At 43.8% G+C, this 21,998-nt stretch overlaps 1 protein-coding gene across 1 annotated transcript; it reads left to right on the plus strand.

Annotated features, from left to right (window-relative positions):
- Nucleotides 1–14,301: 14,301 nt before the first annotated feature.
- Nucleotides 14,302–19,933, plus strand: LOC108587249. Its single transcript, XM_017962055.2, has 2 exons — nucleotides 14,302–14,653; nucleotides 19,155–19,933. The coding sequence occupies exons 1-2, from the start codon at nucleotides 14,553–14,555 to the stop codon at nucleotides 19,417–19,419; spliced, it is 366 nt and encodes a 121-aa protein (XP_017817544.2). The 5' UTR covers nucleotides 14,302–14,552; the 3' UTR covers nucleotides 19,420–19,933.
- The last annotated feature ends 2,065 nt before the right edge of the window (nucleotides 19,934–21,998 follow it).

Genomic DNA, 21,998 nt, shown 5'->3' on the forward strand with positions numbered 1-21,998 from the left:
AAACTTATTTAACAATATAGGATTGGTCCTTCTTCACAGAGAAATATTATCAGGGCAGAAGAAATGAAATGTTGGAAATAAAAATTCTATCTAGCCTTTTGTTGTTGGCCAAGATGGCTGTCACAGAAAGAAAAAGGAGTCTTTATGTTTCCTCTCCTGAAACCAGGAAATAGCTCAGGCTCCCCAAATTCTTTATTCCTTCAGCAATCCTTAACAATGTGGCCTCACTGATATGATTCAAAGATGTTTTATTATGCAAAACTCACAAACCAATAGAAGCAACATGCATAAAATACATTTGCTAACAGACGTGTATATCAAAGTGCACACATGCCTACAGAATGGAGCAGCTCCCTCTGTGTGGGAACTGGGTGGCAAAGAGGCAATGCTCCATGTAGGATGTCAAGAGGACCTGTTGAGGAATTTTAAACACAATCAGCTTGAGTGTTAGGAAATTCACTCTGGCAGCAAGAAAAAAGAAAATATTAGAAAAGGATAAAAAGAAAGACCACTGAGGAGGCTATTACAACATTCCACAAGAGAGATAATTAATGTCTGAACTAAGACAATTATGCCAGGGACAGGGAGGACAAGATGCATTACTGAGGTATTTGCATAGCAGAATTACAAAAAGAAAGAAAAGAAAAACTACTTCATGCTCATTTAAATATTCAGATAAGGGGAGGAACCATGGATGATGAGGAAGGAGATTCTCCCACGAACATGATCTTGCCTATAGCTTTTCAAGATACAATTTGTACATTCAGTGCATTAGCTTGAGGTGTGGGTGGATAGTTAGTCCTGTTTTCTTCCAATGCAAACCTATTTGCATTTATTGAGTTTCTTCAAGTTACATCATAAGGGAGGCTCCAAACAAGGCCAGCAGAAAAGACTTCCTGAGAAGAATGGCCAGTAATACCACAATGTCAAAACTCTCCAGGAGGATTTAGATGTGTTTCCCAGATGGTTGCTTAAATAAGATATCATATGTAAACTGCAAATAGAGTGCCTGTCACATTAGAGGTACTCAATAAATTTTAACTATTTTACTATTAAGGTTCAGTCATCCACATTGATCACAGGCTTTCTGTAGATGGCTAATTAATCATGAAGCATTTCAAGCAACATTTATTGAATATGTGCATGGCTCTCTGCAGGCAATACTCCCTGGCATGTAGTTTGCCCAGAGCTGACTTGTGCAGAAGCACTCAAAAATGGTAGGGTAAAACAATAGGGAGAGAATGAGCCTGGAAATTTAGAGATTTGGGTTTTAGTACTAGGGACACAAAATGTTAATCCAGTGCACTCTTCTTACAGTTGAGGAAACTGTCACTTTTCATTGCCTCATTCAATTTGTCAGAGGTGAAGTCAAGCCTAGAAACAGGGGCTCCTGACTCCTGGCCCTGCACCTTTTCCATGATAGCACATACATGTGAGGCCCATCTGCTCCGGAAGGTCATACATGATCTAACTTACATTCCTGTGCAGATGACACTATCATGACAAATTAATTCCCAAAAACCTGAAACAATTCCTTAAATTTAGGTTAAGCAGATCATGCCGCTAATGCCTAGGCGGATGTTACCATGCCTTGAGGCACTGCATACAAACTAGAAACTGGAGACAAGCACTAGTTTGGATTCATGGTGATTAAGAGGTTTATTTTGCTAAATATATTTCTCTACACTTCTACCTAAAATGCAAAAGAGACCGTGTATATAAGCATGTTCACACACACACACACACACACACACACATCTTAAGCCTCAGAGATGAAACCAGTAGAATTCAGTGTTTTCTATCAAAAGTTACATTCAGAGCTGAGTAGTTTGAAACCACTATGAAGCTCTCCAGGAAATGTATCTGTGACTCATCTGAGTCTGCTAGGTATGCATTTGAACAACCCAAACATTGGGATACATTATGTATTAACATACAGCTTCCATATTGTAAGCATGTCTGTGTTTGTAGCCTTAAAACATGAATTAAGAAAATGGAATATATCAGCAGTGCTCAGACCCATTAATTAATTAGTATTCACTATCCTTTTGCAAGTAAGCAATTTTATCTCCATTTTGGGATTAAGAAATTAAGTCAAAGTCAAAGAGCTATAATGGCTCACCAGAGGTTTGGCTTTTAATAAATCTCAGATTATTGGTCTCATATTTTGGTCACTAATATTACAGTACTTTTCTGAAAGATTTAAAATGAGTACATGCCCTTATTGTTTCTTTTGTTCTCCACAGTAACACTATATCACACTGCTCCAAATCAGCCTTCAATGCCTGATTTGGAACAGTACTACAAGCAGTAACTTATATCCAAAAACATAAGTTCCAAGGTTATCTGTATTTTTGAAATAAATACTTAGTGTGCTCTCCAATGTTAATTCCCATCCAAAAACTGCTATATTAAATTTTAATATTCTCTTTCATTATTTACTAAATTATTTTAATCACCAAAATACTGTACTTTTAAGCTACAATTTTTTAACCTTAGATTACCTCTGAGTTTTTAGCTCAATAGAAGGAATACTTAGATTCCCTACGGTAAGGTGATTCATTTTTCAGAAATAGACATATATAAGTAATATTCATTTAAAGATTTTAGTGTAAGAATCTTACATAAATATTTCAATGGAAACCATAAGAAGAAAAATAGAAAAATTCATTTAATATTCGGAATGAAATAGTAAATATAATTTTGATTTTAAATGTTTTCTAATCTAGTATTTATATTTTGATTTTTCTACTTTATATTATTTATCATTCTCAAGGTGTTCTGCCAGTATTAATAAACTTTCATGATTTTCCTTAAAGTGAGGATTACTATTCTCATAAGAAAACTAAAACATAATCATATTCAATATACTAGATGTATACCCATATTTAGAAAACTTCATAGAATATGTTAGATGTTATTAACATACTCTCATTTTTCCTTTCTTTGAGAATTAGCACTAAGTATTAGGCATTCGATAAGTAGAATAGTGAGTTAAGAGTTTTAAAGAGTTAATTATGCTACTAAATGATGCTTAACCTCAGTAAAGAACTAGCTCAAGGCCTCGAAGTTTCAGACTCATGATTTAATTGGCTAAATTATGTGTTAGGAAGTGAAATAGGGTAGCAAAAAAGCTTTCTTAAAATAAATATTGAAAAACTGGAAAAAGAAGAAAAAAGAATCATTACATCCCAAAATTAAATCTCTGAAAAGTAAAATTGCTACTGCCTTTGCCCAATTTCTCTGTTTCACAGTTTTATGCAACATAAAATTCCAATTCATGTATGTGTGTGTGTGTGTGTGTGTGTGTGTGTGTGTGTATGTTTGGCTTCAAGCCCATGAGCTCATACACCCATGTGAGTAAAAGGCAACCCAAGTTAATGTCCTGGTGAAGGCATTGCAGGAAAACTGAACGGTTTGAGCCAAAGAACAGAGAGAGCTTTTGGATAGGAATGTTTGAAAAAGCATAAGGCATCTGCCCAATGACAGAAGTAGAAAATAACTGCCGAGAGGAGAGTATAGAGAAAAATGAGTCTGGGAAGATACGTGGTGATTAAATATCTACTTCTGTCATGAGTGATTATGAGAAAAATAAATCATGTGACATATTTGTGTTGAAGAAAAATACAGATTTTGGAGAAAAACTTATTTAAATTCTAGTCTTAATTCCAAAATTTGTTAGCTGTGTGACCCTGGCCAGGTTATATAACCCTCCAAAGCTTCAGCATTCTCATTTGTAAAATAAAGAAAAATTAATACCTATCTTATAGGGCTGAGGTGAGAATATATGAAATAATGTGTCTGTGATAGAGCCTGGTAGAGCATTTCACATAGAGTATACCCAACCAAATGCCAGTTCTTTTTTCTTCCCATCATCCCTTGGTCTTATTTAAAGATCAGTGAGCACACCAGACAATTTTCCTTGCAACCCAGCAATTCTACTATCTCCCAGGCAATTCAGACTTTTTAGTTCCCCCTAATTCCTTGATCCATCTATAGAAGTAAATTTTCAAACAATAGGCATTGTAAAACTCCGTGATTATTCGTCCTACTCGGTTTGACTTGTTTTAATGTTCTGAAAAGTCCTTGATAACCATTTTTAGAGTTATGTTTGCATCCCAACTCTAAATTAGAGCCATTCTGTTATCTCAACAACTATATTTACCATTATCTGTTCTCTCTCTCTCTCTCTCCACACACACACTCATACACACACAAATGCAAACTCGCACAGACACACACACACATGCCACACACTAGAAGGGGATGAGGACACAATTAACATAGAATTATCCAGAAAGAGCGATCCCATTCTCTATCCTCCAGATCCAGAACTTCTAAAATCAGGAGAATTCTTCCTCAATCGTTGAGACTGTTGTTCCTGAGCAGTCCCAGAGGTAGGTCTCAGATCACTAACCCTTAGGTTACTCTAAGCCCACCCTAGAAGAAAATCACACTTACAATGTGGTCTTCTCTCCATGCCTCTGGCCAGATCGCCAAACTCCACAAAGTGAGTCTCGTACTCAATAAGTACATTAGTCAAAAAACAAACAAACAAACAAACAAAACAGAACTTCAAGCCCCTCACCTTACTAGTTTTAAAGCATAATTTACAGAGGAAGCAAATCAACAGCATAGTGCATCTGCCCATTGGGCTGATTCAATGTCACTGCAGTCTGAGAAGAGAAGGAAGAGAAGAGAAGGAGAAAGAAGAGAAATAAAAAAGAGAAGAAAGAAGAAGAGAGAAAGATGAGGAGGTACAGGAGGGAATGGGAAAGCTTGATCATGAAGCTTATATTTTTCACAACTGGAATTATTAGGATTGATGCTAGCAAACCCAGGATTGCACCAAAGCATGAAATTGGCATTACTCTACCACTTTGGAGAAACTGTGGCTCTGCTTCTGAGGGCAAGGGCTTTCACAAAGACCCCAGGAACCTGTCATGTCAAGCTTAGCAGCCTTTCCGATCAGGCCTCACAGCCCCACTCTCAACTCTTCCCAGGTGGCGCTGGAATGACTTGCCCTGGCTGGGCTCTGTGGTGATGCACATGCACAAACAAACCTGTTTATCTTTAGGTCTCAGAAGACCAATAAGTCACCCTGGGATAAAAAGTAGTTGAGATAGAATGGGGTCTCAGATGGCTGGTTTTACAAAAGCTGCCTTTCATAAGAAACTGCAGTATCCAGAAAATCTCTTAGGATATTCATAAACTTAAGTTATAAATAGTTATGAATAAGTTACTTAAACTTCAGTTAACTGTGGTCTTCAGAAAACTGGAGTTTGATTAAAGCTAGTTGCAATGCAATGTAATTATATATTTTCATGGATAAGTATTTTTTTTCTTTCCCCATAGCTAAGACCTTTTCCCCTCCAATGTCTTTTTCTTACAAAATATGCTCAAGTGAATGTTCCTGTTTTCAGGGTTTTAATTTTAAATATGGTCTTCATGCATCTGCAATGCACATGTAACTACTGGGTAATAAAACATCGTGCACATCCATAAAACATAACATTATGTTGCTGCAGACTAGCATGAACTCCAAAGTGCCAGTCCTGATGTGAAACCGGAGTCATTCTCCTGCCTCTTAATACCTTTTTCATCAGGTACAGAACAAATGATTTTTACCAGAGCTTAATTTTCATGGGATCTCTTGGGCACCTTGAGTGGAGAGACAGAAGAACTATCGAGAAAGAAAAGGTTGGTAAATGAATCCTTTCCTGGCACAAGGAGACTGGTTCAATATTATTAGCATTACCACCCAAACTCTACTTGATCCATAGACTCTATTGCCTAACTCCCTCCTCTCCAACACCCCTGCTCCCATTAGTATTTCCCAAAAAGCAATAAAACACATAAGGGGCACTAAAAGAGTTCAAGCACATTGAGCTACATTTTAATCCATAAAAACACAAGAAAAAAAATAAACAAAAATACCTTAATTCTTTGCCATAATCTCAACACAGCTAGTTTCTTACAGTATTTCTAAACAACTTAATTCTTTGCCATAATCTCAACACAGCTAGTTTCTTACAGTATTTCTAAACAACTTCCTTAAGTGAAAGAGAAGCTCGTGTCAACCTAAAACACTCAATCACTGATTACCAAGATTAAAAATCCAAATAGAGATGTGTTTTATTGTGTATATTTTATGTTTTAGGCGTTTCTAAAACTTAACCTTCATTTTTAAAAAAAGCTACCATATTGGCAGTACCGAATACTTCCTTTTCAACTTATAACCAACATCCAGAAACCTCTGGGATTTAAATAGTTACACACACACACACACACACACACACACACATATCTTTGGAGCTTTTGTGAAATTGCCTAGAATACTCTGCTTTGTCACAAGTGGTTATATAAGCAGAAAGGCTTTCTGGGTGAAAAACTGATGTCTAAGCCAAAATGGATTTCACAACATATGTACCAAAATGCAATTAGTTAAAGGAAATATTGAACTAAGAAGAACTATAGGAAATAATTTTGAGGGAAAAGTTTCATTCAGAAGTTTGATTTTCTTTTGTTTCCAAAAACTGAGACCTTTTATTATGGTAGATACAGAAATACATTAGGGGAGTTTAAATGCAATGTTTGTTAAATCTAATGAAAATTTTTTATTAAATATTACTTTTAGTATACTCATGAAGTATTTAAATGGAAGAATCAAATAAATGTATACCATGTGAGGTTCTAGTTTTCTAAATATAACTTTGAGTCTCTAGTGAGCTGAAAGTTTATAAATAAATAAGTGCCAGGCTGAGTCGCTCCACAGAAGTCTTAGATCTATACAACTAACCAGAATTCTCTGGCAATAGGCAGATCACAGGGGGCAAGTCAAATTTCTATCAGTTTCTTTTTACCTTCATTCCATCATGAAAAACACTAGTTTACTTTTAGATAAGACAGAAAGTAGTATGTATTAAGGCAACATTCAGCAGAGTTTACATTTATACTTCATAATAACCTATTGCTACTGTATTTTGTCAGATCATGTTCATATAAATTCAAACTGAATTTGACAAATTCTGTCAAGAGGGAAAAAAGGTCTGAATTATATGTATCTGCCAGGAAGAAACATAAATGCAAAAACTGAAATGTTTCCAGATAAATTCCCCAGACTATATATACTTTTCATTGTGTAATCATATGTTTTCTAATCTAAACTTCATTTGGATAAAGATGCACAAGTTTTAGCAAGATATTTGTTTCCTTTTGTAGTGGAGATTTATTAAAATGTGTCTTTTTTTTAAAAAAAAAAAAAAAGAATAAATCTGTCCAGGTGGCTTTTTTAAGGTAAAAAAATAAAAAGAAATCCAGAATATACATGACTTGCGTACCTATTAAGTAATCTTTGTGATGTGCTAAATCTGTCGTAAAATTTTTAGGTTTTTGTTAGGGATGTAAGTATTTTCTTTAAAAATACAAGTATGTATGTATTGTCCCAGAAAAAAAGTACTCGGGAATAACAATGATTTCATAAAGATATACTAAATTTAACAAATATTGCTTCCATGGTAAATAATATCAACAAATAACATTTCTCTATTTTAAACATTTGCTGAATATGATGTTTATGTATTATTCTTTCTCCTTTGACAATGTGGAAGGTATCCCAATTTCCATACAAATTTACTGGAATATTTAAGGAAATGTTACAATGCTATTTACTTAGTTTCTTAGCAAAAGAAAAAGAGAGAGAGAGAGAGAGAAGCAGCAGAAGAGGAGGAGGAGGAAGAAAAAGAAAGTATTTAGAGTCTTTAGATGTGTTGAAATGGTGTGCTATGCAATGATATATGTACACATTCAATGTATTATATATTATTTTTAAAACCTTTCTCTGTGTATTTGATAAAACTTACTCATAGATAATCTGTGAAAGACAAGTCCCATTTAGTAGGTACCTTTAGTTTACAAATAAACATGTATATACAAATGAAATATTGCCTCCTTTAAGCAAATTAGGAAGTCAACCAAAACAGCAAAAGGAAAAACATGACATAAAATTGTCATGTCCCCCAAATGAATTTGTTGAATGAATACATTGTGTGTATCCACACCCTAAATTCTTTTCTGAAACAGTAGAGCTTTCCATAGCAAATATGTTTTTTAAAGCATAATCTTGTGAAACAGTGCATTTTAGGTGACACACTGGTATGTATTAAACAGATAACAACTTGTTTTCTGAATAATCTTACTTGTTCATTTGGGAAACAATTCATAGAAGAAATATTCATTGTTCTTATGCATAAACTTTAAAAATAATTTACCACAATTGGCCAAATTATTTTCAAAGTATAAACAGAAAGATAAGAATACCAAACTTTCCCCTGCTCACATTTGAGAGTTTGTCAGTAGTCAACTCCAAGGTCTTTAATCCCAGGCTTTAAATAATTCAGATAACACTTGATTACTCCATTGCAAGAACCCTTGAGCTCTGCAAAATCTGAGTAACACAATATTTTCCACATTTAAAAAAAAGGCCAATCTTAAATAGTAGGCATCAGACCAAAGTATGCAACTCGTTTTTGCATTGACTACATAAACTCTGGTAAATATCAGTGTAGTTTGCTACCAAGTAATTCTGCATTCTTGCTTTCATTACCAAGCCCTCTAGTTCTACAGCTTAATTTGCTCAACTCAGAATCCCCCATCCATACATTTTCTGGGTTTAAAAGCTTCTTTGAATCATAACAAGTGAAATGGTTAGTTATGTAACTCAGAAATCCAAAAGTGTACACAAACGAAATTTTAAACTTAAAAGAATACTGTTTTGACATTCATTTCTATTTCTTTAGGAAAATCATTGTTTTATATCTTTTGACAACCAAGATTCAATATTTGCTGCCTCTGTTACTTGTAAACATCAGCCATTACAAAAGAGCTTTGCTCACTTGGCTAAATTACAACCTGAGTAATGTGAAACAGATAGAATAACCAAGAAATATTGGCTTCCAACCCCAAATCAAAAAGCGACAAAATTTTGCCATCAAAAATGTCTAGCTGAGTTCTAAATGGATTAAACTCATCCATAAAACTGACGTAGGTAGCACTTCACTTTGATGTATAGTAGGGTCCTTATATGTCTGAGCTTGTGTTCATAATTATCATGTAACCAGATAAATAAAAGACACAAAATTAAGTTACAAACATCAAATAAGCTGTGTAAAAATTACCAAAGTTGAGCCAAGAACCCACTGACTTTAGTGGTATGGAACATTTTTAATCATTTTCTTCCCTCTAACTAAACTCATCACATCCTTTCCCCTCAATCCTTGTCTGAGCATAGGAATAATCAGTTCCTCTTCACTCTAGCAAGCAAGTTTAGTCTTTTCATATATCTGGCCTGAAACAACATGAAGCAGAAAATCTACAGATTGCATTCAGTATCACCAATAAGTACCGCATTTGACTACTGCTCATACCATTTGGAAACCAGTCCTCACATGACGACTGGCCTGACACCTCATCCATCAGCAGGGTGCCCAGAACAGAGTTGGACAGTCTTCCTTGCTCCATCTCCAGAGGGCAGGCCCAGTTGGGAAACAGGATTCTCTTCCAATAGCAATTAGATCTTTAAGATCAGGCCTCAGCAATATGACCTAAAGCCATCCTTTCTTGCAACAAAGTCTCCAGCATCTTCAGAGGAAGAGACCGGGAGTGAGGCAAATGAGGAGAAATCCAGGTCTCCGTGGCCTGATTAGAAACTTTGTTGTGTCAAATAAACTTTGGCCACTGGAGGAAAGTACCCCATGGTTGCTCTGGCTTTAGAAAGATCTGTCCAGGGCTTCTCAATCTTCTTTTCACCCCTCTCTCTCTCACTCCCTCTCTCTCTCTCCCCTCTTCTCTTGTTTCAAAAGGGGCCTCTGGTCAGCGCTGATTAATAAGTGTTTTTTGTTGTGAAGTGTTGAATAATAGAGGATGGCCGGTGACCCAGTAAGGACTAAACCTTGCGCTGGTTTATTGTGGCAAGCTGAGAAAGGGGCTTTAGGCCCGGGACCCCAGGCACTGACCCGCACACATCCCGCGGATCGCCTATTCATTCGCACAGCCCTCCAGTCGCCCAGGCTCCCATTGTTTGCTGAGCAACAATGGAGATTTCGCAGGGAAAGTAAAGCTCTTTTCAGATTCCTCTCTGATGTTTTGCATTTAGGGAAACACTGACGTCCACTTTTTCCCCCGACATTTTCCCTCCCGGCATTTAAAGCTGTTCGTTTTCGGGGAAACTTGTGTGAGTTTGGCGCTTGATCGACCAACACCAGTGTTAGGAGGAGGCGAGACGGGTAGAAAAAGGATAGCCCCAGAGATTTCCTTTTTTCTTCTTCTTCTTTTTTTTTTTAATTCATTTAGAGGACGGGAGCTGCCTCTAGGGAGAAAGGGGAAGGGGGGAGGGGAGAAGAAAAAGGAAGGAGCGCGTTTCTTCGCCGGCGTTGCCGGGGTGGCGCGGGCTTCGCGGCCAAGGGACAGTCGGCCCGGCCCGCAGCTACTCGCGGCCGGCTGGGAAGTGGTGGGTCCGGCTAGTCCGCAGGCGGGCAGAGCGCGCCGTCGCTGCCAGTGTCCCCCTTTCACCTTCCTCCCCCGAGCCTTTCCCTGCTCCTCCGCTCCCCGAGCCCTGGGCGGCCCCGCAGACACCAGCACTTCTACCTTGCGCTCCCGGGCGGACGCAGCCGGGCAAGATCGCGGCGGGAATGGTCGCCGAGGCCCTGCCCGCCAGGGCCGCATCTCAGTCCCGAGACTTACTTATGCTTTGCTTTCCTGCACCTGGCCCGGGGCAAGCTTTCTAATTTGTGCCTCGGCCCGAGGAGCCGATTTCAGCAGGACTGGCTTGGGGCAGGGGGTGCGGGTGGGGGCAGCAGGGCGAGGCGGGGTCGCGGGGAGACAACCAGGCCTGCTTGGGCCTGGGCCGCTCCAGCCGCTTCGCCTTGGCAGGCACCTTGCTCCGGGACCACCCAAACCGACCCACAGCTCCCGAGGAAACAGTTGCCTCGGGCCTAAGGGTCTTTACTTCCCCCCAACGCATGCAAGCGTGGGTCGCCAGCCCAGCAGGTCTGGCGTGGAGGCCGGAGGAGGGTGGGGAGCTGGCTGTGCCCTTGGGCAGACCACTGCAAATCGGTTAATGTTTTGCGCACCTGGGGGAGGCGAAGGGCGCCGGCTTGCGGGGCCCGGGCAGCAAGTATTGAGAGGGGGCGCCTCGTGGGACAGTGCGAGGCCGCCCTCCCAGGCAGGCCTCGTCCACGCCCTTGTGGCCGCCCAGACCCGCTGCGCTTTGGCTCCGCGTCCCTACGCGCCTCCACCTTCTCCAGGTGCGCGCCTGGGCGCGGAGCTAGGCTGAGCCCCCAGCTAGGGGCGTGGAGTGAGGGGCGAGGGCGTGGACGTGGGCGCCGCGCAGGCCGCGGAGACTGGTGGGCGGCGGGAAGCGTGCACTGCGCCTGCCCGTTCGGTCCCAGCCCGCCGCCCAGAGCTCCCCGACCAAGCCTTGACAGCTCTCAGAGCAGCGAGAGGAAGAAGAAGAGGAGGAAGGACACAAAGAGGAGGAGGCGGCGGCAGGCGGCGAACTGAAGGCAGCTCAGGGGGAGGAGGCTCATTGTCCGGTCCCCCCAGTCCAATTGATATGCTAATCTCTTTTCTGATGCCATAACAAAGAACACCTTTGCACTTTTAAAAGACTTTTGTGCCCTGGCTACAGAAGTTTATTATCCACTAATTAGCAACAACTTCTGGCAATGAGTTGGGTTACATTTTCATAAGTTCCAGGCCTGAGCGACGAGGTGCGCAGGGCAGGAGGAGGTTTGAGAGCAGGGCAAACCCGAAACTTGGCGCTAGAAAGGAATCACCCGCTCACTTTCCTAGGCATAGGGCGCCAGGCGGGGATCGAAAGCGAAAAGTGTCCGGAAAAAGGTTCTTAAGGCTGGGGGTGGGGTGAGGTGGGGTGGAGTTGAGCGATTTGGGCCCAGGGTGGCCGGTGACCTTATTGGACCCGAGTCTGTGATCCCCATCCCGAGAGCTGCGCGGAGGCGGCGGCTGTGGCTGCCGTCTAGGTGTTACGGCTCAGCCATCTGTTTGAGGTTGGGGGAGTGAAAGTCTTGGACTAATGTTGGGGTGCTCGCCTGTGATCTCTCTCAAGTTTTCCTTTGAGGCCTCGACTGAGAATAAGCCGCCGGCGAGGGAGAGGCCCGTTCGTGGGAAACGCGCCCACCGCTTGAGTTCTTTCCTAAGGCCTCCCCACCAACAAGGTTGAAATTCCAAGGCCCTTGAAGATGAGGCAAAACTAGCATTGTCAGAGTCGAGGGAGAGGGGAGGATGCTGGGTAAAGTGCCCACCCGGGGTGGTCTGAAGTCGTCACCCCACAGAGCAGATTCTGCTGCTAACCAGAGCAGAGAGCAGCACCTTCCCAGCGGCGGGACCCAGTGCGCGCGGCGGGACCCAGTGCGCACCGCGTGACTTTGCCTCCCCTAGGCTCAGCAAGTCGTTGACGATCTTTAGCAGTCCCGCATCCCAGGTCAATAAACTGGAAACGGATAGAATGAGAATCATGGATGGGAGATAAAGGGCAGCGGGGTGATGCGCATTTCTTGTAATGCCTCCTAAAAACCGTGGTCTCTCGCCGCTAATAAAACACCCTTGCGGTGAGGCCTTTGGTCTGGGCTCAACCGCAGAGATGTTTTGTCTTAGGTAATTGGAGCCCCCAACCCCAACACCTTGGGATTATATTATACACACACTTATATTATTTCTGTATTTTTTTAAATTCTTCTTTCATTTTTGGTTTTCTGCTTTTTGCAAACGACCCCGTTGGAAATATTGTTGGATATTTCAAGCAGATGTCAGGTGGGTATTGGCGGCCTGTGCGTCCTCCTGCAGTAGCAGCAACAGCCAAGTACGGTTTGATAAATGCTCAAGGTGAAATGTGGCCTTACTCAAAACCCCAGGGCGATTTAGGGTAGAAGAGCGAATATTCAGAGGCGGGAAGTGGTGAGTTATATTGTTACATTCCCTTTCGATGAAACTAAATGCGGTTATCTGCGGTCCTAACCTCTCTCGCATCCGAGTGCAATGTTTCTGAACAAGCGCTGTGAGAACTGGAAAATGGGAGGGGGTGAGGGAGCCCACTGACGACTTAACGGAATGTTACTGAAGAAAATACAAAGATAACCGAGATATTCATGATATTACATCTCATGATCTTCCAGACAAGCGTCTCTCCTGAAACAGAAAATATTACCAAATTTCTCCCCAGCAGTGGCCTTGAGTGGAGTGAGGGAGGAGGTGGATGGTGAGTGTAGAGAAGAGAAGGTCTCTCTCTGTTGTCACCCTCGGCCCCCTTCATTGAGGAGGAACAATGGCCAGGCCTGGAGTTCTTCCTGAAAGAGAAACTGCAGGAAGGCAGAGTTGCTCTTTGTACCCCAGCCCCTTTAGAGGAGGGGGAGTCATACACAGGATCCCCCTGACCATTGGGCGGTGTCCGGGAGATCAGAACCCCTCAGATACTCTGGGAGCTAAAAAGGCGCCGGCCTTGTCCTCCCAGAAGGCCCACGCAGCCGCTGAAAGAAACCCAAGCAAAACCCAGCGACCTCAAAATTCGCCAGGGGATAAGGGGGAGAGGAAAACCACTCACTCTCACATGCCCTGTCAGTCCCCCCACGCCACCATCCCAATGTCTGATCAGGCTTGATTCTGCTGACGTGTGTATTTCAGATTAAGGATGTATTTATTTATTTATTTATTAATCCTTCAGATCTTCCCACCCCATAAAAGAGACTTAATTCCTTTTCAGGGCGACGGGTTGATAAAAAGACTCCATTTTAAAGCAATGGGGGATCATATGACTGTGACCTTGACGTGCGAAAGGGGGGAGGGGCAGGTAGTTTGGGGCCCAGACCTTAGGCTTCTGCAATTCTGGGGCGTTCTAGGCCCTTGATAAGAACATCAACAAGAGGGATTTACTTTCAAAGGTTACCATTAGCAGTTCATTCACTAAAGTTGAGAATTCGGTATTTTTATATTACGTGAAATACATGATTTAATTATACTCCAAAAACAAATTAAGGACAGGCCTTCTACACAAATTGGAGGCAGCTAAATGCTCTTTTGTGCCTGCAGCCCTCGGGTTGTTAAAGAGGCTGCTGATGCATGAGAAGTAAGTGACTGATTTAACTCATTGGGATGCAGGAAGCGACCTGCCCTCTTTTGAAAAAAAGCAAGAGAGAGAGAGAAAGAGAGAGAGTTCGAGCTTGAGAAGAGAGAGGGAGGGGAGAGGAGAGGAGGGAGAAGGAAATGACAGAGGGGGGGGCAGAGAGAGAGAGAGAGAGAGAGAGAGAGAGAAAGGAGAGAGAGAACGCAGAGGGAGGGAGGCAGGGAGGGAGACCAAACCCCCGCTTTACTGCGTTGAAAGCTTCTGAATTTCAAGCAGAAAGTAGAAGGAGCTCCAAAGGCAGTGAGCATCTTTCCTTGGGCTGCGTGTGCCGAGCGTAGACAATGAAAATCTCCATCCCCCTCCCCCATTCCCACTAGGCTACAAGATTCTTGTTTTCGTTCCTTCTCACCGGTGGAAAATGTGTAAAATCAAAGATGTAGAGGTGTGTAGTGATTTTTTCAAAAGCCAGCTAACCCACCGCACGGGCTGCGACGCGGATTACCCGAGCGCACGCCGGCTGTAAGTACCATCCTTTCCTGCTGTAGCCGGGCTCTGCGTCCCGAGCTGGGCTGGGAGTGTTCGCTTTGTGAGTCGGGTTGTTGCTTGTGTTTTGGTTCACAGGGGCTTCTTCGAAGCTTGCACTTTTCGCATGTGAGCGGGAGAAGCATTTCACCGGTTGTGGGCGTGCAGAACACGATCCTGGTTGACTTTGATGCGGTGACTTGGGGTGGCGGGCGGGGGGCGGCGGGAGGCGCTGAGTGGAGGAGTTCCCGCGTCGCGAGCATCCTTGAGAGCCGCCGGCTCAGCTCGGGGCTGTAAGGTTGGTTCCTGGCAATGGATGGAAATCAGGTCACAGAGATCCCTAAGCTCGCCGGGCTCCCAGACGCACTTGGGGGACAGAATGGAATTGGAAAGAGGGATCTGAAGAGGAGGAAGGGTACCCGTGTTCCCCCATCCCGGGCCTAGAATGGAGCCCCGGCCAGCCGCGGGTCGGGCCCCTCGGTTTTCAGGACTTATTCTTGCCGAGGTTGGCTCGCACGCCAGCATCGCGCCTTCGGTGTGTCTTTTATCTCCATCTCAAATAAGGGATCTTCTTGGGACCAGGACTGAATGAAGGTGGGAGAGAGGGTGTGTCTCACGGGGCCCAGGAGGGAGAAATTGTGGTTCTGAGAAGGTATTTTTTGGCCTCTTGAAAATGTGCAAGAATTCCGCGGGCCCAGGCTTTCTTTGTGTGGCGGGCAGCGCCAAGCGCTTTGTGCTTCACAAGGAGAAAATGGCGAGTCCTATTGTGTTTAGGCCATTTTCTTCCGGTACCAGAATTTTCCCAAGTTCGAAATACTTCTTCAGAAAGTAGCCTTCTCACGCCCAGGAAAGTGTGAATCGCTGAGGCTCGGCCCCATGGCCTGGCGTGGGTGCCGACCTCAGTTTAAAACCAAGGGCCTGTTTTCTTACCGTTGGGATACTTGTATCAAAGCACAGATATGACCGGTTTGTGCTGATCAGTGTCCTCCAAAGATCAACAGTGGCTCTTGGGGTTTGGGAAAATAAGTGTCTATTTAAGTATGCATATATATATACATATTTAAAACATATTTTTCCTGATAATGTGAAGGAGAAAATAAAAAACGAAAGACAATTACATTTTTGAAAGAGGGAATATTTCTTTCCCTTTCTCCTTTCTCCCCCTCAAGGAAACCCCAAGAGATGTTAAATGTTACTCTGCCGGGTCAGTCTTTTGTTTTTTAAACTGAAGATGAAATGCTATTTTGGATAGAAGAATTATTCCTCATCTTAGCCACTGGAACATATGCTTTGCTAGAAAAAAAAATGTAAGGCGTTAGAGATGGATTTAGTTTAATGCTCTTAGCCTGTGTGTGTGTGTGTGTGTGCTATCTATATGCCTCTATATAGCGATGTAAATATGGAGAGAGAAATGATTGAAAAGGTTGTTTGGCTTTTGCCCCTGAATTTGTCATTTTTGCAATTTTTCCGCACTTGTCAAACCATATGTAAAAGTGGAAAAGGATGCCTATACAAAAATGTCTATGTCTCTTTTGAAAACCGCCAAAAGAATATTGCAGGTTGAAAGATATTATTTCCTATCTACTACAATTATTTGGATTTTTCAATGGAGTGGTGGTTTTGTCAACTCAAAAATAATGAAATGCAAACTTTCCCTATCTACTTCCTGTACCTTCAATTTGGTGGCAAATATAGAAAAATGAAAACAACTGGGATGGGGAAGAGAACTTAAAGCCTATAGCGTTTCCCCCTTTTGATATCATTTTAAAATGCTAGGGAGTCTAATTTGTACAGAAGCGTTGTGACTTTCATTTTTCAAAAGGTAACACTAGCATATCCTTTCATGTGGATCAAGACCATGGACAGCGAACTAATATTAAATCACTGAGCAAAAAGGACTCTAATAAAATGTTGAGACCTGAGTGGAAGTTTACATTCAAAACATATTAGAAGTGAAACATAATCTTTTTGGTCTTTAAAAGGAATTTTAGACTGGTAAAATGTGGCATTTCAAACTTATTCTACCAAGTTTCAAAGAAACAATGATTATGTGTTCAGTTTTTATCCTGCCTTGAATAGTATATATTATTTATCCAATTAAAATAAGATAAAGCCCACCTTTTGGTACTGGTACATATAAAATTTAAATCTATCATTTTTAGATGTAGAATGTTTTTCATAAGGCCTTGAAACAGAATGGGGATAGAGAAATTTTACTATTTCAGATTGGCATTGGCTGAATGACACTACAGAAAATTAAATTGATTTTTATCAGTGACTGAATTTCTAAATGCATAAAATTGGGAAAATTAAATGCCACTTTGATAGACAGGAATAATATGAATGGAGATATAATCCAGCTATTCCTTTTACCCCTGTGTAGGCATTGTACTCTATAACTGACAGTGCAATGTTGTGAGCAAGCATTTATTTTTTTTCCAAGAAAGTCACAGATTTTTTCATATATACTGATTAAATTTGGGGCACAGGATTGGTTCAGTGTGGCTCTGTGCTGGAGATCAGCTTATTTTGTTTTATACATTGTTTGAATAGTCTTTACTCCTTTACAGAATTAAAATTCATTTAAAACAATTTCATTTGTGGATTACATAACTTATTCAAAATTGCTCATTTAAATTTCCAGTTTGATGTGTCTTTTAGCTTATTTCATAACCTGACTTTAGTGTGACCTGTAAAGGCCTGGAAAATCATATAAAGCAAAAACAGAATGCAGGTTAGAAAAATTAAAATAGTTTATAATTAAGTTAAAATTACGTCAATTTAAAAGGACCTTGGAGTTTATAAATAAAGTAATTTTTGATCTTTATTCATCAGCTTTGGCTATAAAATGAAACTGCAGTTCTTTGAATGTGCAGGTTGCTAGAATTAGATGCTACATATATTTTGAACACACACACTTATTTTAATATTTTATTTTTAGACAACGTATTCAAAGTACTTGAGAAGAATATGCAATGACATTTTTTCCGTGTCCTAATCAGGACCATGGTGAGGTCCCCGTGGTTTACCTAGTGGTGGTCCAGGGCTCTGGTTGGGACGCTGAGTTATGTTGGCAAAGAGTCATTGTTTTGAAAGGCACATTCGTCCGGCATGGCATTCGTGATAAGATTAAGCATAAACCTAAACCTTGGCCTGGGGGGAAGGAAGGCTGCGGGGTTGAAAAGAGGAGATGCAGATTAGCTCTGCTTTTGCTGCTTGCGCACGTAATTAAGAGGCGGTCCCTCAGCTGGAGCGTGGGCTCTGTCCGGCCTAAGGTGCTTATTTTCCTGTTACTTGGCCAACCAAGTGTGAGTGAACAGGAGCCCGAGAGCTTAAATGCGGGATCTAGATAAGGTGTCGACGGGTTGTGGGCGCTTGTCTCCATGTTAGGGAGAGGCAACTGAGAACGGTGACTTTGGCTTGTTTTGAGAGAGCTTGGGTTTTGACAGCAGGACGGCGAAGGGAGCGCTTGGAGAGGCTGGAAGCTCGACGTCTTAGGGAGCTGCCTACGGGCACTGGGTTGACGCCAAGGGGTTGTCGGCAAGGGCAGGGCTCTTGCCCTCTGCTGTACCCAGGCTCTGCAATTGGGGGCTGCAAGCCTTCTGCGGCTCTTTGGTTTCAAGGACACAGCGAGCTGCTCAGGACTTTGGGAGCCAACATCTGTCTGACTGGTGACGTCAGCAGCCCGTGTAATCCTCTTGTGCTGAAGGCAGATGCCTTATTTGTTTGGCTGGAGCGAGCCATTAATCCCTAATTCTGGATCAGCAAGCGAGGGGGAAAGACCGGACCGCTCCGACCCACCCCCTCCCTACCCCCACCTCCCACCTTAAAGCACCTTATACCACGGAAGCCTCTCAGCCTCTTCTTTCCTCTGCGAACGCGCTGAGCAGCGATTGAAAACGTTTTGGTCCTCTCCAGGTTTGAGCAGGGCTAGCAGGTCTCGCTCTGGATTTCTAGGGCTATGGGTGCATGTAATTCTTTCTCTCATCGATCCTTTCGATTTTCTTGCCGTTCTTGCAGTTTGCAGGGTCCAAAACCAAGAGGGGTGGAGACTGGAGAGTGCGGGTCTGGCGTGTGGTCTAAGGGAGGGGGTGAGGCTGGAGAAAGGGGGTGCAGAATGCGGGAACGGCTGGAACTGCACAGAAGGACCATCTGCGGGCGCGTTTTCACGGCTCCAGCTCCCAAAATCGTTTCTCTGGACTCGGAGGTGTCCGCAGCGCGTGCACCCTCTTTGGGACTTCCGCAGACCGGACCTACGCTCACAGCCACCGCGCCACTCCCCTCCCCCCGGCCTGCGGGCCCCGCACTCCGTGGGCTCAGGGTCCCCTCCGCGTCCCCCTGAAGCCTGGGGTCGGAGGTCGCGACCGGCCGACTGGGGTCCTGTCCTCTCGTCACCTTGTGTCCCTCGCGTGCTCCCTCCCGCCTCGTGTCCCTGCTCCCCACCCTCCCCTTCCTCTCTCCCACCTCCCTAACACTGCGCTTTGATTCTGTTTTTCAGGGGCGCATTCTGGGGTCTCTGCGCAAGACCAGCTCTCAGCTCTCTCTCCTTTCCTCGGACTCTGGAGCGGGAGCGGGCCTTTCCCTCGGGCCGACCACGCCGTAGGGGACGCCATGAAAAGAGCCGTCGCGCCCGCTGCCTCCTGCCCGCTGCGCAGAGGGCTCCGCCCGTAGAGGTCAACTTCCCTCACCCTTTCCTCTCTCCTGCTCGCCCTCCCTCCGCTCGGCCCAGGCGCTTCCAGCCGCAGACTCTGGCCACAGGCTGAGGAGTGCGAGTCGGCTGCGCTGCCCTGAGCCGAATCGCCCTTCCGGGCCCAGACCCGAGTTCCGCGCTCCCGGGCAGTGGGAAAGCTTTAGTGAGCAGCCTTTTCTCTCCGCAGCAAACTCGTAGCCAGACCAGATGGGCCGCCCAGCTCTCTCGGGACTAGGCAGGTGCGGTTGAGTTAATTTTTCCGCATTACAAAGAAAGATGACCCAGCCCGCCCTCGGACTCTCTTTTCCCAAAATCTCCCAACCAAACCCGCGGTAACGTTATCAGAGGACACAGAGACCAGGCATATCTGTGTGTTTATCTTACAGGCACACAGGCATGTTTGTTTTCTCTTTTATGTGCTAGATTTCATCCCTGACAGCAGAAAATGATTGGCAACGATTCTGACGGAGAACATGCAATGGCGTGGTCCTTAAAAACCTGCCATTCCTTACAAGTGCCTTAGAAAGGATTCAGGGCGGACCAACTGGGTTAATTGCATTCAGTAAAATAACACTATTACAAAATTAGATCTGTACCAGAGGGGTAATTAACTTGGATCCACGCCGTCATTTGAAAACTAGATTTATAGGCGTATGTATGTTTTTAGGCGTGTGCTGTAAATGGCATGGAGATATATGCATATGCATACGCAGACACACGCACTCGTCTACACTTCCACGGAACAGACTAATTAACAGTGGCTCTGGCAGATGTGTCAGAGATGAGCAGAGACAGGAACTGGGCTTATGAGTTATGACTCTGGGAGTAGAGACTCAGAGCCGGGGGCGGGGGGGGGGGCGGGGGGATGGGCAGGGAGAGAAGAGTGGTAGTCGCAGTGGGTCTGATACTTTCCGGATCAAGATCAGAGGCTCTGCCCTCCGTGTTCACAGCGGACCTTGATTTAATGTCATACAATTAAGGCACGCGGTGAATGCCAAGAGCGGAGCCTACGGCTGCACTTGAAAGACACCAAAGCATCTCAGGGTCAGAAAGGGGAAAAGGCAATTGCAAGGAATTTAGGGGGTGGTAGGATGAATCCATCCCTTGCCGCATAAATGTCCCCCTATCCCCACCCCGGACTGATTCTCGAAGCAAACTAGTGTTCGAAAGGGAAAGGCTCTTACTTTTCCATTAGAGCCGCGGAAATCCGCAGGCAAATCTCCGAGGAGAATTTTAGGGAAGCTTCATTGACAGCTGTCAGGAGAGCAGTAGTTCCCGTCCGTGCAAATATTCCAGAGAGTTAAAGCATTTAGAAAGCACTGGTTCTTTTAAGAACAGGGAGTGTGATTGTCTGCAGTCCTGGGCCAAGCTGGGAAAACAAAACGGAAGAGAGAGGTGTAACATTTAACAGGGTCCTGACCACACTGCGCAAGAAACCGCAAATGAAAGGTCCAAACTTTGGAAAGATCTGAAGAACACCTGCCGCCCGCATTTCCCCTTGACTTCTCCCTTTCTCTTCCCAATCTCGAGGCGTCCATGCTTGGCTTTAAAAGGCCAAGATAACTCTCTTGTTTTGGCATTGTCGTAATGTCCAAATCGGCCAAAGGAGTGGGATAAGGGGAAAGGATCAGGTCAGAAACTTTAGAAGGACTAGGTAAATTAATTTATTTGGAAGCCAGTGAGGTGGACTATGTTGAGGTAGTAGTTCCACACCACGACTTTGGAGCCAAAGAAAAGCCCAGGCCGAAAAAGCAAGCCTTGATGTCTTTGTTCTGCCTTGGCCTGCAGGGGCTGGGAACAAAGGACAGGGGCTAAGAGGATGCACCAAAGTAGCCGCGCCCTCCTTGCCTGGCGCTGTCCGCGGTGCTGACCGTGACCCTTTTCTCTCTCCGTAATCAAACTGGAAAAGCAATAGGACCGTCCGGTCCCTACTCAAAAGAAGAGTAAGATATTAGGTAATTTGAAAAATAACATTTAAAAAGAGAGAAAGGCCACATACAGCAAAACAATATTTTACTGAAATCGTTCCCTCAAGCTGTTGCTACCCTTGCCTGATACTTTTTGGTCTTCACGTAGGAATGCACACATACATTCAGTATACGTATATGGGGAAACAATTTCCACTTTAGGCTGAAACGTAAATCCTTCAGTGAGCAGGATTGCAAGAAGGAAATTGAGGAGAATGAAGGCTTTACTATTATCCTTTTCTTTCTTAAGTCATCTTCCTTAAAACAGAAACATAAGGTTGTCAGCCGCGGATTTTAGTGCTGACTTGGTCACCAAAGGGACGTGCAATGGACTCAAGTGTGGGCCTCGAGGCTTAACTAGAAAGGGGTGGATCGGGGACCCACCAGGTGAAACAGGGCAGGAACCCACGCAGGCTGCCACTTTCGTTCAGGTTTGGTAACTGGGCAGCCTTAGTAGACGGGTACAGATGGCTGAGCTCTGCAGACCGCTCCGGTGCGCAGGAGCCTGCTCGGCTCATCCTTGCCGGCGGGAGGCACTGGAGGGCCAGGAGGCCTGAAACCCGCACTGCGGAAAAACCGACCACAGCCGCATCCTCATAGCTCCCGCGACGGAAAGAGGCAGGGCAGTTTACTAAATCCTATGCAATGAAAATTCGCCTTAGGACTCGAAGGTTGGATGGGTCAG

The sequence above is a fragment of the Papio anubis genome, chromosome 8 (assembly GCF_008728515.1).
Source record: "Papio anubis isolate 15944 chromosome 8, Panubis1.0, whole genome shotgun sequence".
Taxonomy (NCBI): domain Eukaryota; kingdom Metazoa; phylum Chordata; class Mammalia; order Primates; family Cercopithecidae; genus Papio; species Papio anubis.

What these genes read in the sequence shown, in the direction of transcription:
- LOC108587249 (XM_017962055.2), top strand. Translation starts at nt 14,553, where the DNA reads ATGTGTAAAATCAAAGATGTAGAGGTGTGTAGTGATTTTTTCAAAAGC. An exon ending in TACCCGAGCGCACGCCGGCT is followed by an intron (nt 14,654 to 19,154) that starts GTAAGTACCATC and finishes TCTGTTTTTCAG; the next exon opens with GGGCGCATTCTGGGGTCTCT.